General features: G+C 44.7%; 1 protein-coding gene across 1 annotated transcript in view; it reads right to left on the minus strand.

The window, feature by feature from the left end:
• Window positions 1–17,248, minus strand: part of LOC308170081 (metabotropic glutamate receptor 8-like) — a gene marked incomplete at both ends in the record, with an annotated part of 139,227 nt that overhangs the window by 66,658 nt on the left and 55,321 nt on the right. Inside the window, one exon of the mRNA XM_080544813.1 lies at window positions 8,895–9,111. Coding sequence (XP_080400939.1) covers window positions 8,895–9,111 — 217 coding nt within the window. The remainder of the gene's footprint in view (window positions 1–8,894; window positions 9,112–17,248) is intronic.

Genomic DNA, 17,248 nt, shown 5'->3' on the forward strand with positions numbered 1-17,248 from the left:
GCTGATCCTCCTGGAGTTAAGAGCCTTTGATGCCATCGACCGCTGTGTTTCCTAGACAGCTCAGAGCTGGTTGTGTTCCTGTCTTACTGAGAGATCAGAACGTGTTGCACAAGGCTCAGTCCTCTGCCCCGTCCTTTTCACCCTCTACCCTCTTCCACTTGATCCGCAGACACAGAATTTCCTTCCACTGTTGTGCGACACTCAACTTTAAATAAAAACTGCCTCAGATCCCTCTGCCACCCCTGCTTGGAGGACGTAGGGTTCTGAGTCTGATGGTTTTGATGACACAGAGAACGAACCACAAACACCTGTTTGTTTAAATCGTGTGTCTGATTCTAGATGTATTAATGACAATTCAGGAAGTCCCAGATCACATCTATCACCAACATTGCCTTCTGCCTTCCTCCTCTTCTTCCACCTCAAAAACAAGTAACCCTCCTCTCCATAACACACCTCTCTCTCTCTGCTTCAGTCCCACCTCCATCTCCATCTCCACCTCCATCTCCACCTCCACCTCCACCTCCATCTCCACCTCCATCTCCACCTCCACCTCCATCTCCACCTCCACCTCCACCTCCACCTCCACCTCCATCTCCACCTCCACCTCCATCTCCACCTCCACCTCCATCTCCACCTCCATCTCCACCTCCACCTCCACCTCCATCTCCACCTCCATCTCCACCTCCACCTCCACCTCCATCTCCATCTCCACCTCCATCTCCACCTCCATCTCCACCTCCATCTCCACCTCCACCTCCATCTCCACCTCCATCTCCACCTCCATCTCCACCTCCACCTCCATCTCCACCTCCACCTCCACCTCCATCTCCACCTCCATCTCCATCTCCACCTCCACCTCCATCTCCACCTCCATCTCCACCTCCACCTCCATCTCCACCTCCACCTCCACCTCCATCTCCACCTCCACCTCCACCTCCATCTCCACCTCCACCTCCATCTCCACCTCCATCTCCATCTCCACCTCCACCTCCACCTCCACCTCCATCTCCATCTCCACCTCCATCTCCATCTCCACCTCCATCTCCACCTCCATCTCCACCTCCATCTCCACCTCCACCTCCACCTCCATCTCCATCTCCACCTCCACCTCCATCTCCATCTCCACCTCCACCTCCACCTCCACCTCCATCTCCACCTCCACCTCCACCTCCATCTCCACCTCCACCTCCATCTCCACCTCCATCTCCACCTCCATCTCCACCTCCATCTCCACCTCCATCTCCATCTCCACCTCCATCTCCATCTCCACCTTGGCATAAAGTTTGACTCCTCCCCGGTGTTTGACATTGACATAAAAAAAACACATCTTTTTCCCACACAAGCCTCTTTCCTCTTTCCCACACCTGACAAACATTTCAAATCTTTCCTCGACGCCCCCCCCCCCCCCACACACACACACACACACACACACACACACACACACACACGGCCTGATGCAGAGAAGCTAATCCCTGCCTTTGTCTCCTCCATGCTGGATTACTGTAAAGCTCCTGACAGATCTCCAGCAGACAGCCTGAGAGGCAGCAACACATCCAGGACAGACAGCCTGAGAGGCAGCAACACATCCAGGACAGACAGCCTGAGAGGCAGCAACACATCCAGGACAGACAGCCTGAGAGGCAGCAACACATCCAGGACAGACAGCCTGAGAGGCAGAAACACACCCAGGACAGACAGACTGAGAGGCAGCAACACATCCAGGACAGACAGCCTGAGAGGCAGCAACACATCCAGCAGACAGCCTGAGAGGCAGCAACACATCCAGGACAGACAGCCTGAGAGGCAGCAACACATCCAACAGACAGCCTGAGAGGCAGCAACACATCCAGGACAGATGCCTGAGAAGCAGCAACACATCCAGGACAGATGCCTGGCTGCTGATGAGAGGAGGAGAGGACCAGATGAACAGAAGAACAGATGAACAGATGAACAGAAGAACAGATCCTTCCTGGTCTGACATCTCTGCTCTGGTTCCCAGTCAGCTACAGAACAGATACAAATCTTCCTGCTCACCTTCAAGTGTGTCCGTGGAACCCCTCCCCAATACCTGAAGGACCTTATACGACCCCTAACCTCTAACCTTATACGACCCCTAACCTCATACCTCCCCAATACCTGAAGGACCCTTTGTGTAGGAAGCAGGCTAATTTACAAGTGGCCAACTAGTGGTCGTTGTGTGTAAATAGCAGCTCAGCATAGTAAATGGCGGCTCTTTTAGTAGGTAAAAAGGCACGGCTGTTCTGGTGTTAAACCATTTGAGCACGGGATGCTTGCATGACAACTGCGTGGGGATCGTTACACGAGGGGAGATGTTTTATGATCACATCCTCCTCACAGCCACTCTTCTCTCCTTCCTCCTCTCTTTCATTCTCTCTCTTGTCCTCCGTTGCGTTCGGTGTTCTGCCAGCTTCTCCGGTGAACAGTGTGATAATTTGCAGACTTGGCAGGAGGAATATCACATGAATCTGAGACAGTTTTAAGTGGCCGACATCGGAGGGCAGCTGTGGTCGACTGTATGCTAGTGGTGCACAGCTCTGCTACTTCAGGCTAAAAACAGTGGCTGTTTTTTTGCTTTTGCAAAAAAAGGTGAAAATGCCCCTAAATGACTTCCTCCCTTTACAAGGAAACTGATGTGAAACGGGATTTGTTGTCAGCTGGGCAGGTGTAATAAGCACTCCTACAGGGCAGTCACTCTCCATATCTCAGACCTGCGTAATCAGCCCAGAATGGCCGACCATCTATCACACTGGAGCGCCAGTCACACCTGATTATTACATGCAGGAGGTAACTCTCTCTCTCTCTCTCTCTCTCTCTCTGAGGTGTCTCTCTCTCTCTGTCTCTCTCTCTCTCTGTCTCTCTCTCTCTCTGTCTCTCGCTCTGTCTCTCTCTCTGTCTCTCTGTCTCTCTGTCTCTCTCTCTCTCTCTCTGTCTCTCTCTCTGTCTCTGTCTCTGTCTCTCTCTCTGTCTCTCTCTCTCTCTCTCCCTCTCCCTCTCCCTCTCTGAGATGGAGGTCTATAAATGAAAAGGAATACTTGCACTTAGCCTGCAATCTTGCAGCTTTTCTGACTGTCAGTCTTACAGTGTTCAGTCTAACAGTGCTCAGTCTTACAGTGTTCAGTCTTACAGTGCTCAGTCTGTGTGGATTATCATAATCTGTGAGGTATCTCAACAGAGAAGGTGTACACATACATACACACATGATCACGCCCTGCAGCCTTTCTAATGCTAAATGAGGTTATCTGCTGTTGGTCTGGATCAGTCAACCTCTATCTGGTTTAAACATTCCCTGCAGGATAAGACTCAATGTAATGTAGTCAACGGAAGTCTGGTTCTCAATGTTAATAATAAAGATGTTTATTCGGCAAGGTTGTATCTGAGGTCCGCTGCTATTTACCGTTTACATAAATCATGTTGGATTGTCCTTGTCCTCTAAATTGCATCTGTATTCTGGTGATACATTTGTCTGCTCCTTTGCTGATTAAGACTTTCAGAGTTGGACTTGTTTTTTCTGTACAGAAATAAGCCCAGATGACTCCTCGCCTGTCCTTGGTTATGGGCGACACAGACATGCACATTCTCTCATCATTAGACTGGGTTCATCACTCGGCTCTGTGGTTCATCTGCAGGGACAGTTTCCACACAGGGTATTTAATATAGTGTGTTTAATATAGTGTGTTTAATATAGTGTATTTAACATAGTGTGTTTAATATAGTGTGTTTAATATAGTGTGTTTAATATAGTGTGTTTAATATAGTGTATTTAATATAGTGTGTTTAATATAGTGTATTTAATATAGTGTATTTAATATAGTGTATTTAATATAGTGTGTTTAATATAGTGTGTTTAATATAGTGTATTTAATATAGTGTATTTAATATAGTGTATTTAATATAGTGTGTTTAATATAGTGTATTTAATATAGTGTGTTTAATATAGTGTGTTTAATATAGTGTGTTTAATATAGTGTATTTAATATAGTGTGTTTAATATAGTGTATTTAATATAGTGTATTTAATATAGTGTATTTAATATAGTGTATTTAATATAGTGTGTTTAATATAGTGTGTTTAATATAGTGTGTTTAATATAGTGTGTTTAATATAGTGTGTTTAATATAGTGTATTTAATATAGTGTATTTAATATAGTGTATTTAATATAGTGTGTTTAATATAGTGTATTTAATATAGTGTGTTTAATATAGTGTGTTTAATATAGTGTGTTTAATATAGTGTATTTAATATAGTGTGTTTAATATAGTGTATTTAATATAGTGTATTTAATATAGTGTATTTAATATAGTGTGTTTAATATAGTGTGTTTAATATAGTGTGTTTAATATAGTGTATTTAATATAGTGTGTTTAATATAGTGTATTTAATATAGTGTGTTTAATATAGTGTGTTTAATATAGTGTGTTTAATATAGTGTATTTAATATAGTGTGTTTAATATAGTGTATTTAATATAGTGTGTTTAATATAGTGTGTTTAATATAGTGTGTTTAATATAGTGTGTTTAATATAGTGTATTTAATATAGTGTGTTTAATATAGTGTATTTAATATAGTGTATTTAATATAGTGTATTTAATATAGTGTATTTAATATAGTGTATTTAATATAGTGTATTTAATATAGTGTGTTTAATATAGTGTATTTAATATAGTGTATTTAATATAGTGTGTTTAATATAGTGTATTTAATATAGTGTGTTTAATATAGTGTGTTTAATATAGTGTGTTTAATATAGTGTATTTAATATAGTGTGTTTAATATAGTGTATTTAATATAGTGTATTTAATATAGTGTGTTTAATATAGTGTGTTTAATATAGTGTATTTAATATAGTGTATTTAATATAGTGTATTTAATATAGTGTATTTAATATAGTGTGTTTAATATAGTGTATTTAATATAGTGTATTTAATATAGTGTGTTTAATATAGTGTATTTAATATAGTGTGTTTAATATAGTGTGTTTAATATAGTGTGTTTAATATAGTGTATTTAATATAGTGTGTTTAATATAGTGTATTTAATATAGTGTATTTAATATAGTGTGTTTAATATAGTGTGTTTAATATAGTGTATTTAATATAGTGTATTTAATATAGTGTGTTTAATATAGTGTATTTAATATAGTATTTAAGGGCCTAACTGCCTAATTGCCTAACCGCCTAACAGCCTAACTGCATAAACCAGGAATATGTTACCTCAGAAACACCTCCTGAGCAGTCCAATATGAGAAACAGCATTTAATTAAGTGAATGAAGCCCATTTCATGCAGAGAAGGCTTTGAGCCAACGCATAAGTTCTTCTTCACTGAGCTGAGCTGTGGGCTTTTCACTGTTCATGTCCTGTTTAGGAGGGTTTCTAAATAAACCGTCACTGTGTGGAGAGATTACAACGCGCTTTAGACTTGAAAGGCAAAGAAAACAGACTGTTCTGTGTCACCATCTCCACGGAGGCTTATCGTCACCTAGATGTTCCATATCTGAGCGTCATACCAGTGTTGCTTTCTCAGTTCATTACCCGTGGCATTCTGACCCCCTTTTAAAGAAATGAGAATTGCTCACACAGTAAAAACCCAAACCACTGGACAGTAAAAACCTAGTTACTGTGAGGTAGAGCGCTGCTGTTATACATCCATGGAGGCGACCTTGTCTGAATGACTCTGACACCCCCTGGGGAGTTCTTTAACACTAAAACCTCCACAAGGTCAATTCCACCTGTGGCTGTTTTTCAGTTGTCCATAACTAACCCTAACCCTATGTTTTAATAAAATAACTCCCTCCGTTTTTTACTTTTCCTAAACTGGTGTTGTGTTGCACTTCCTATTGTTATTTTTTTTTTATTATACTAGCAGGTATTATCTTCATCATTCTCCCCAACTGAACAGCATTAAATCACAAACCCTCACGTTAATTATTAATCACAACATATACAGCTGCCCTTCCCCTCTGTTCTGCCCACTTCTGTTCTCTCATGATGAACACACACACACCTTCTACAGGACAGTCGTCTGTCATGATTACTGTTGCTTAAACTATTTACATAGAGATTAGACCATGCATGTTAGACCCCATTAGGGAAGGGGGGTACACTAATGAGGTACTGGGGGGGGTACAGTGATGGGGTGGGTCACAGCATTCACTGCCTCCCAATCAGGACATAGCTGCTTTGGTAAACAGACGTGGATGGTTGCTTGTTGTTTTATTCAAGCTTTCAGATTAACTCACATAGGCTCAGAATGTTACTGCCCTAAGAAATCAGATGGATATGACGTATGGATGTAATTGGATGTAGGACAGTGTGTCAGCGTGTCAGCGTGTCAGCGTGTCAGTGTGTCCGTGTGTCAGTTTTGTTTAGCACAATCTTCCGTTTGGTTGCTAATCGGATGTTAAAGCCCATCTTTATTTGGTATTAACACACAGCCATGAGGGGTTATTTGAGAGTGAGTAAAGACAAATGTTTATATCTTTGCACTCAAATTTCAGGACCCTCCTTTCATGACTTGTCCTAGATATGTGCGTTCTACCACCCAGCATCCTTACATTTTCTAATTCACATCAGGATAAGCTAGTATAAAGCTATTTTGACGTTTTTCTGTGTAGAAAAGCAGGCTAATTTACAAGCGGCTAACTAGTGGTCGTTGTGTGTAAATAGCAGCTTGAGCATTGTAAAGAGGCGGCTCTTTTAGTAGGTGAAAAGGCACGTCTGTTCTAGTGTTAACCTGGGTCTGCTAAGGCTGCAGACAGACCCACAAGGAGACTGTCATGCTCACAAACGCCCTTCAGCCTATTTCGGGGCTAACGAACCACAGGAGGTCATGAATTAAAGACACCAGCCACCCTGCCTATGCACTATTCACACTCCTCCCATCCCCAAAACGCTATAGAAGTATCAACTCACACACCACCCGCCTCAAAAATAGTTTCTTCCCACAGTCAGTCAGTCAGGTTGCTGAACAGCTGAACCATGCGCACTGCACATGGCACTTTACACCCTGCACTAAGCTAGGGTTGTATTTCAACTCAGGTGCTTGGCGCTCCCAAATGTTTACTGGCAGAGTGGAGCTCTAACGGGCTTACAGGAGACCAGAGAACGCAGCACCGCTGCCTGCAAATCACCACTTAAAGAAAGGATGTTAATGAGCAACAAAGCCGTGTATGTGCCCATTATGTGGAATCCATCCCCACCTGCAGTTCTGTGTGGAAGCAATAACCTGGTACAGGGTTGTGGACTCATTCACCACTGGTACAGGGTTGTGGCACGAGGTGAGGCCGAGTAGGAAAACCCTGTACAGTGGTAAATGAGTCCACAACCCCCGCCCTCCAATGGTCAATTGCTTTTCTACAACAGCCACCACATAATATAACACATAAATACACATAAATACACAGTTGTAACATTAAGTTCATGTATTTACAATCATTAATCGTTTCAGAAATCATATATCCTACCGCCACAGAATATAGTCCCATAAACAAGATCCACCATTGCATTGTAGGTCAGCACAGGTGTTCTTAATCAGATTGATTAGGAGGCGCATTGCGGTCTGAACTGAAGGTTGTTGGGATATTTACCACTGTTGCTAGCCAATCAGAATCCAGTATCCAAACATGCTGTTGTAGAAACCATTACTTTCCACCTGTGAAGCCACTAACTGCTTCCAACCTGTAAGAGAACAGGTGGAGAACTTTCCTGCCAATCAGTGGCTGTGATTGATCCATTAAGCGTCAACAAGAACCCCTCATGGATCAGTGTTGTTCCCCTGCCTGCCGCAGTGCAGAGAGACACAGCTCAGGTCCCCTCTGCACATACATAGTTAATCCTCTGACATACGGCTTATGAATTTCTATTCGGCAACGTAATTAATATGCAGCCGCATGTCTGAGTGGGGTGAAAGGGGCTCGGAGAGAAGTTGATGGCTTGATTAGGATGTATACTTACTGGTGATTACACGGAGAATCAATTAAAATAGTTGTCGTGATACGTCAAGAAAACCCTACATTTGTTGGCCCCAATACCAACCCTGATAGCTTCCACCCTGGTGCGTTCTCAACTGATTATCCTCAAGAGTAATTTTGGCGTGCAGTTGTCTCGTTGGAATTGTGGAGCGATAAATTACTTAGGTGTTAATTAAATAACGGTAACACTTTTATAAGGAACTCATTTGTATCTTATAAATGTTTCAGAAGTAGCTAATTGGGCTACCTGGGGTCACTGGCTAGCCTCCCTAATCTCAAGGTCACCCGTTCCCCCAACAACATGGAGTGTAGCGTGGCTGTGAAGCCACAAATGAGTCCCTCACACTAAAATAAAGTGCTGCCAAAATTAAAAACATATTTGTATAGAATGGCTAGCTTTATGTGCTAGTAGGGGGAACAGGAGAGGAATTGCAATACTAGGAGGCTATCGCTGTAACCCTGAATGGAGAGGGTTTGTGTCTCTCTCAGACTGATGTCCAGATCACGTCTTTAGGACGTCTTATAGACTACACTACAGAATCTTCTTCACATCCTAAAGACGTCATCTGAACCCACATTCCGGCTTCCCTGAGGACGTCTTTTGGACTCCTTGTTTACTGGGTAGATTCAGTGGCTTGGAACATGAAGGTATCTGAAGCTCTGTTGAGATGGCCGATGTGCTCAATGTGAAACTATGTAATCCATGTACAGTGGATATAAAAAGTCTACACACCCCTGTTAAAGCATCAGGCACATCATCATATCTTCACTCTTCTTTGCAAAAGTGCTCAGAATCAGATTGCAAAGGAATCTCCAGTGCACAGCCCTCTTCAGATCACCCCACAGATGTTCATGTTTATTCAGGTCTGGGCTCAGGACCTACCTACCCCCCCCCCAGTCCTACCTGACTCTCTGGAGATGTGGATGAAAGCTTCCACGCCGCTCTCTCCGTAGGTGCCCTCCGAGGCCAGGGTGGAGACGTAGGTCCAGCCCAGCGCCGTGACGATGTCCAGCATGGCCTGCGCCTGGTAGGAGTCGGGCGGCACCACGCGGGAGAAGAAGTCGTAGCGAGTGTTGTCGCTCAGCTCCGGGGCCGTGGACGCGTAGCTCACCTGAGGGATCTGAGGAGGCGAACAACAACACACACGTGACCGTCAGTTCATCTCTGAGGCTCAAACAGTCAAGACTCTGTGTGTGTGTGTGTGTGTGTGTGTGTGTGTGTGTGTGTGTGTGTGTGTGACCGTCAGTTCATCTCTGAGGCTCAAACAGTCAAGACTCTCGAGTCTCTGAGGCTCATAAGAAGAGCTCATCCAAAGTGTTGATGTGCAGCCCTGTAACGTTCTGTTCATGTGCGACCCTGTCATGTTAGTACCGGGGGAATGTGTTCATTTTGTCTTAACGAATCCTAAAGTCCAACCAGGAATGAGCCTCCCCACCCCATGTCCTGGCACTGTTCCTTGTCAGCTAGATAGATAGATAGATAGATAGATAGATAGATAGATAGATAGATAGATAGATAGATAGATAGATAGATAGATAGATAGATAGATAGATAGATAGATAGATAGATAGATAGATAGATAGATAGATAGATAGATAGATAGATAGATAGATAGATAGATAGATAGATAGATAGATAGATAGATAGATAGATAGATAGATAGATAGATAGATAGATAGATAGATAGATAGATAGATAGATAGATAGATAGATAGATAGATAGATAGATAGATAGATAGATAGATAGATAGATAGATAGATAGATAGATAGATAGATAGATAGATAGATAGATAGATAGATAGATAGATAGATAGATAGATAGATAGATAGATAGATAGATAGATAGATAGATAGATAGATAGATAGATAGATAGATAGATAGATAGATAGATAGATAGATAGATAGATAGATAGATAGATAGATAGATAGATAGATAGATAGATAGATAGATAGATAGATAGATAGATAGATAGATAGATAGATAGATAGATAGATAGATAGATAGATAGATAGATAGATAGATAGATAGATAGATAGATAGATAGATAGATAGATAGATAGATAGATAGATAGATAGATAGATAGATAGATAGATAGATAGATAGATAGATAGATAGATAGATAGATAGATAGATAGATAGATAGATAGATAGATAGATAGATAGATAGATAGATAGATAGATAGATAGATAGATAGATAGATAGATAGATAGATAGATAGATAGATAGATAGATAGATAGATAGATAGATAGATAGATAGATAGATAGATAGATAGATAGATAGATAGATAGATAGATAGATAGATAGATAGATAGATAGATAGATAGATAGATAGATAGATAGATAGATAGATAGATAGATAGATAGATAGATAGATAGATAGATAGATAGATAGATAGATAGATAGATAGATAGATAGATAGATAGATAGATAGATAGATAGATAGATAGATAGATAGATAGATAGATAGATAGATAGATAGATAGATAGATAGATAGATAGATAGATAGATAGATAGATAGATAGATAGATAGATAGATAGATAGATAGATAGATAGATAGATAGATAGATAGATAGATAGATAGATAGATAGATAGATAGATAGATAGATAGATAGATAGATAGATAGATAGATAGATAGATAGATAGATAGATAGATAGATAGATAGATAGATAGATAGATAGATAGATAGATAGATAGATAGATAGATAGATAGATAGATAGATAGATAGATAGATAGATAGATAGATAGATAGATAGATAGATAGATAGATAGATAGATAGATAGATAGATAGATAGATAGATAGATAGATAGATAGATAGATAGATAGATAGATAGATAGATAGATAGATAGATAGATAGATAGATAGATAGATAGATAGATAGATAGATAGATAGATAGATAGATAGATAGATAGATAGATAGATAGATAGATAGATAGATAGATAGATAGATAGATAGATAGATAGATAGATAGATAGATAGATAGATAGATAGATAGATAGATAGATAGATAGATAGATAGATAGATAGATAGATAGATAGATAGATAGATAGATAAGATAGATAGATAGATAGATAGATAGATAGATAGATAGATAGATAGATAGTGATATGATGATGGTTTGTCCCCAATGAATGAATCAATCGAAATCACCAAGGTCAGCTCAGGTTGGACAGTTTGAAGATATTTATTCATCTGATCAGAGATCCACATCGTCCATGCACCACAATGTGAATGAGCCTTCTCTCCCTTGCGCACAGTCTTATGGCCCAAATTACTGCTGAGTTAGCCATCAGCTGTTTAGTGTCAATCATGATTCTGCTGTCAACTCACTAACATGAGATCCCCTTTTCTCCTTCTTTACCCCTTAACGGGCTGTTCTCCCTGGCAACCTCAGTCATATGATTCCTGCCTTTCCCTAAATATATTGACCTCTTGACCCACTCTCCTCGCTGGCTACTTGACCCACTTTCCTCACTGAGCAACAGTTCTCCTGACCCAGATATGGGACAGCCTAGCCAGCAGTTTCACAACATATAGCTGACTAGTGAGTTCATGCTTAATGTCTACAATTTATCTATGCACACTTGAAAACACATCATAACAGATAGATAGATAGATAGATAGATAGATAGATAGATAGACAGCATAACGAGTTAGAGAGAGTGGAAACTTCATAATGGACACACACACAGACCAGCAGCCTCATGTATAAATGTTGTGTACGCACAAAAGAAGGCGTACGCTACTCTTACGCTACTCTGAGATTTATAAAAAAAACTAACTTGGTGGGAGAATGTGAGGTCCTCCACGTACACTCTGACCCAGGCGTACGCACGTAGACTGAAACGGTGGCAGAAGAACAAGAGAAACGCTTTGAAATTGATACCAATGTGTCAAATAAATGTAAATACAACCTCTCACGTAATATATATGAAGTTCCCTGGAGTGCACAGAAAAAATTATGATTTAGGATAATAAATGTTTTTGCAAAACAACCCGTCAAATACGTTGTACAGTTTAATCGGCCAAGCATATTTTAATTGAATCTGTAATTATTAAACAATACTTGGATGTTATGAAATGTATCCTCATAAATAATAAGATGAACAGGAGGACAAATTACATCTGATGCCGTTTTCGATGCCTCAGTTGGGCAGATATGAGAGCACAGCTTCATATTGTTATCACGTGTTAGGGTTAGGGTTAGCGCAGAACCGTTGTGCAGAATCTCACTGGGTGAAATTCAGGGTTTTTTGCCTTTCTGTCGGGATTTGCCATTATTGTCGACATGCGGTCAGTCTGGATGATTGATTAGGGTCGTTTCACTGAGCGTTTATAAGTAACTATGGCCGTTAAAAGGGTGGGACAAGACACTCGTTCACGTGCTCAACATTTACAGTTGACTGAGATGTATAGGCGACGGGGGACGTGCGTACGCGGTGTGTCCTAAACCAGAGTATCTGTGTGCGTAAACGTTTCTGGCTTTTAATACGTACGCAACCCTTTCATGTCAATCCTGCTCAGTTTTATAAACGAGGCCCCAGGTCATCATCAGACTCAACGACGGCCTGTTAGACAAGCAGGGGAGGTTGGATAACGGGTCCTTTAGAGAACCAGAGAAAGAGTGATTGATTTCTCTTCAGTCGGAGGCCAGTGTGGGGGGGCAGGCCCTTACAGGCCGTGGTGGGGGGGCAGGCCCTTACAGGCCGTGGTGGTGGGGCAGGCCCTTACAGGCCGTGGTGGGGGGGCAGGCCCTTACAGGCCGTGGTGGGGGGGCAGGCCCTTACAGGCCGTGGTGGGGGGGCAGGCCCTTACAGGCCGTGGTGGGGGGGCAGGCCCTTACAGGCCGTGGTGGGGGGGCAGGCCCTTACAGGCCGTGGTGGGGGGGGCAGGCCCTTACAGGCCGTGGTGGGGGGGCAGGCCCTTACAGGCCGTGGTGGGGGGGCAGGCCCTTACAGGCCTTGGTGGGGGGGGCAGGCCCTTACAGGCCGTGGTGGGGGGGGCAGGCCCTTACAGGCCGTGGTGGGGGGGCAGGCCCTTACAGGCCGTGGTGGGGGGGCAGGCCCTTACAGGCCGTGGTGGGGGGGCAGGCCCTTACAGGCCTTGGTGGGGGGGGCAGGCCCTTACAGGCCGTGGTGGGGGGGCAGGCCCTTACAGGCCGGCTCATTGGCATGCAGAGAGAGGAGGGATGAATAAAAGAGAGACAGACAGACAGACAGAGAGAGGAGGGATGAATAAAAGAGAGACAGACAGACAGACAGAGAGAGGAGGGGTGAATAAAAGAGAGACAGACAGACAGACAGACAGGCCAAAGGGCAGCCAGCCATACAAATGCCAGTCATTGGCGGGCAGCTTGAGTGGATCCCGTCTCGTTGGACGACAGCTACAGATCAGAAGGGCGGAGATACGAACGCGGCAGACCGGCGCTGGTGTGGTCACTGAGAGCAGCTGCCAGACACCAGCTAGGAGGTTAACCCTTTCACGTCAGGATTGACTTCACACAATCTATTACATTTCGCCACACACACAGACTTCTGTGGCCATACGTATAGAATCAAGAGCTTAACGAACACTTCCGAGACTTGAGACTAGAAACTAGGCATTCAGTAATCACACTGAATGAATTTCACATTTCACACATACAACCTCCCCTACCCCTAACCATCTCCCCTGTCCCTACCACCCCCCCCTCCCCCCCTGGACATGCATACAACCTCCCCTACCCCCTAACCATCTCCCCTAACCCTGCCACCACCCCCCCTCCCCCCCTGGACATGCATACAACCTCCCCTACCCCTAACCATCTCCCCTGTCCCTGTCACCCCCACCCCCCCTCTGGACACGCATACAACCTCCCCTACCCCTAACCATCTCCCCTAACCCTGTCACCCCCCCTCCCCCCCTGGACATGCATACAACCTCCCCTACCCCCTAACCATCTCCCCTAACCCTGCCACCACCCCCCCTCCCCCCCTGGACATGCATACAACCTCCCCTACCCCCTAACCATCTCCCCTAACCCTGCCACCCCCCCTCCCCCCCTGGACATGCATACAACCTCCCCTACCCCTAACCATCTCCCCTAACCCTGCCACCCCCTCCCCCCCTGGACATGCATACAACCTCCCCTACCCCTAACCATCTCCCCTAACCCTGCCACCCCCCCTCCCCCCCTGGACATGCATACAACCTCCCCTACCCCTAACCATCTCCCCTAACCCTGCCACCCCCTCCCCCCCTGGACACGCATACAACCTCCCCTACCCCTAACCATCTCCCCTAACCCTGCCACCCCCCTCCCCCCTGGACATGCATACAACCTCCCCTACCCCTAACCATCTCCCCTAACCCTGCCACCCCCCTCCCCCCCTGGACATGCATACAACCTCCCCTACCCCCTAACCATCTCCCCTAACCCTGCCACCCCCTCCCCCCCTGGACATGAATACAACCTCCCCTACCCCTAACCATCTCCCCTAACCCTGACACCCCCCTCCCCCCCCTGGACACGCATACAACCTTCCCTACCCCTAACCATCTCCCCTAACCCTGCCACCCCCCTCCCCCCCCTGGACACGCATACAACCTCCCCTACCCCTAACCATCTCCCCTAACCCTGACACCCCCCTCCCCCCCCTGGACACGCATACAACCTTCCCTACCCCTAACCATCTCCCCTGTCCCTGCCACCCCCCCCTCCCCCCCTGGACATGCATACAACCTCCCCTACCCCTAACCATCTCCCCTAACCCTGCCACCCCCCTCCCCCCCTGGACATGCATACAACCTCCCCTACCCCCTAACCATCTCCCCTAACCCTGCCACCCCCCCTCCCCCCCTGGACATGCATACAACCTCCCCTACCCCTAACCATCTCCCCTAACCCTGCCACCCCCCTCCCCTGGACATGCATACAACCTCCCCTACCCCTAACCATCTCCCCTAACCCTGCCACCCCCCCCTCCCCCCCTGGACATGCATACAACCTCCCCTACCCCTAACCATCTCCCCTAACCCTGCCACCCCCTCCCCCCCTGGACACGCATACAACCTCCCCTACCCCCTAACCATCTCCCCTAACCCTGCCACCCCCCCTCCCCCCCTGGACACGCATACAACCTCCCCTACCCCTAACCATCTCCCCTAACCCTGCCACCCCCCCTCCCCCCCTGGACATGCATACAACCTCCCCTACCCCCTAACCATCTCCCCTGTCCCTGCCACCCCCCCCTCCCCCCCTGGACATGCATACAACCTCCCCTACCCCTAACCATCTCCCCTAACCCTGCCACCCCCCCTCCCCCCCTGGACATGCATACAACCTCCCCTACCCCTAACCATCTCCCCTAACCCTGCCACCCCCCCCTCCCCCCCTGGACATGCATACAACCTCCCCTACCCCCTAACCATCTCCCCTAACCCTGCCACCCCCCCCCCCCTCCCTGTTTGTTAACTCTGTGTTCTATGTGCTCATGCTTTATCTGTTGCTTGTTGTTTCTGTGTTTTCCGTTTCTCCCATATTTGTCAGCGTCTTTGAGCCTCAGAAAAGCGCTATACAAATTTAATGACTTATTATTATTATTATTATTTCAACATTACGAGATTCTACATCTCATCTCATTGCTTCTATAACAGGGTTGAACGACTAGACCACTGGGCTGTTCCACGTACGTTGACAACTACATCGGCGATTAGTTGAGAAAGCCTGGCTCCAGCTAATCTCCACTGTGATTTAAGACTCAACTCATTCCAATAATCCAATTCAGTCTTGTCTCGTCAATGATAACTCAGTTCAAGCTTAACAGCAAATAGTATCAGATTGTCAGATTGTCAGGGTGACAATCCTCAGTTTTATTAGCTTATTATCTTTATTCATTCGTTGAAAAGGTCAAGTGTAATAGGAAAATACCAAACTGATAATGGAAAGAAGTCGTTTTATATTTTATTGAATGTTCTCCACTGAAAAGCTACAAAGAGAGCAGAGAGCACTGTAAAAGGACGATCCACCATGTCTACCAGACCTTCTGTCCAGAGGATGATCATGAATGTTTAGCGCCAATGATCATGCCACACTATTAGCTGTTAGCTGAAAGGTTACCACTGTACTGTATCATGACATGTCTATACATGTATGACCTCATTTTAAACAATCCAGTTAAAGAGGATAATAGCCTGTAATCCCGTGGGTTTGATGATGTTGTTCAATAACAGAAACATTCACACCACGTTTACAACCTGAGTCAACATATCTCACTGGTTAGGAGGCAAACTCAGATCTTGTTGTTTCCGTAGCTACAGAATAAACTGATTATGAAGTGATGATAGTTCCAGGCGGTATGCATTATGGATTGACCAGAAATACACGTGAAAATAGATTTTCTAACTTAAAATAATCCTACATATCAATATTCTCATTGAAATTGGGAAGTGTGGCCCTTCTCTGACCAATAAGAACATGTCTGGCAGGGTGTTGATATTGACACTGTGTTATCAGATCTCTGTGTTATTACACGCCAGCTCAGACTCAAACATTACCATCGCCCAGAACACACATTTATGACTTGCCATAATCGCCTCTAATCTCATGTCTCCTGGGCTCTTCTCTACAACACACACACACGCACGCGCACACACACACACACACACACACACACACACACACACACACACACACACACACACACACACACACACACACACACACACCCACCCACCCACACACACACACACACACACACACACACCCACACACAAACACACTGACACACACACACACACACACACACACACACACACACACACACACACACACACACACAGATCCCCTGAATAGAAGCCCTGGACACACGTCTGTGGAGGAGTCTGACTTTGCTCTCTGAGAAAGCCTTGATCATCGATCCACTCAGGAGGAGAAAGACAGCAGACATGATCTCCCTGGTAGACTGAGGCTCCCAGGCCCTTAAACCAGCCTGAAGGAAACTCAGACGGACGTGCTGCTGCTCCAGATTAAAGGTTTTTCTGCCTGCCTGGACAGATAAAGGACAGATAACCTCTCCCAGTATAAACAGGTATGAACCCCAGTATGAACAGGTATGAACCCCAGTATGAACAGGTATGAACCCCAGTATAAACAGGTATGAACCCCAGTATAAACAGGTATGAACCCCAGTATAAACAGGTATGAACCCCAGTATAAACAGGTATGAACCCCAGTATAAACAGGTATGGACCCCAGTATAA

Source organism: Nansenia antarctica, assembly GCF_963989245.1.
Source record: "Nansenia antarctica genome assembly, chromosome: 14".
Lineage (NCBI taxonomy): Eukaryota > Metazoa > Chordata > Actinopteri > Argentiniformes > Microstomatidae > Nansenia > Nansenia antarctica.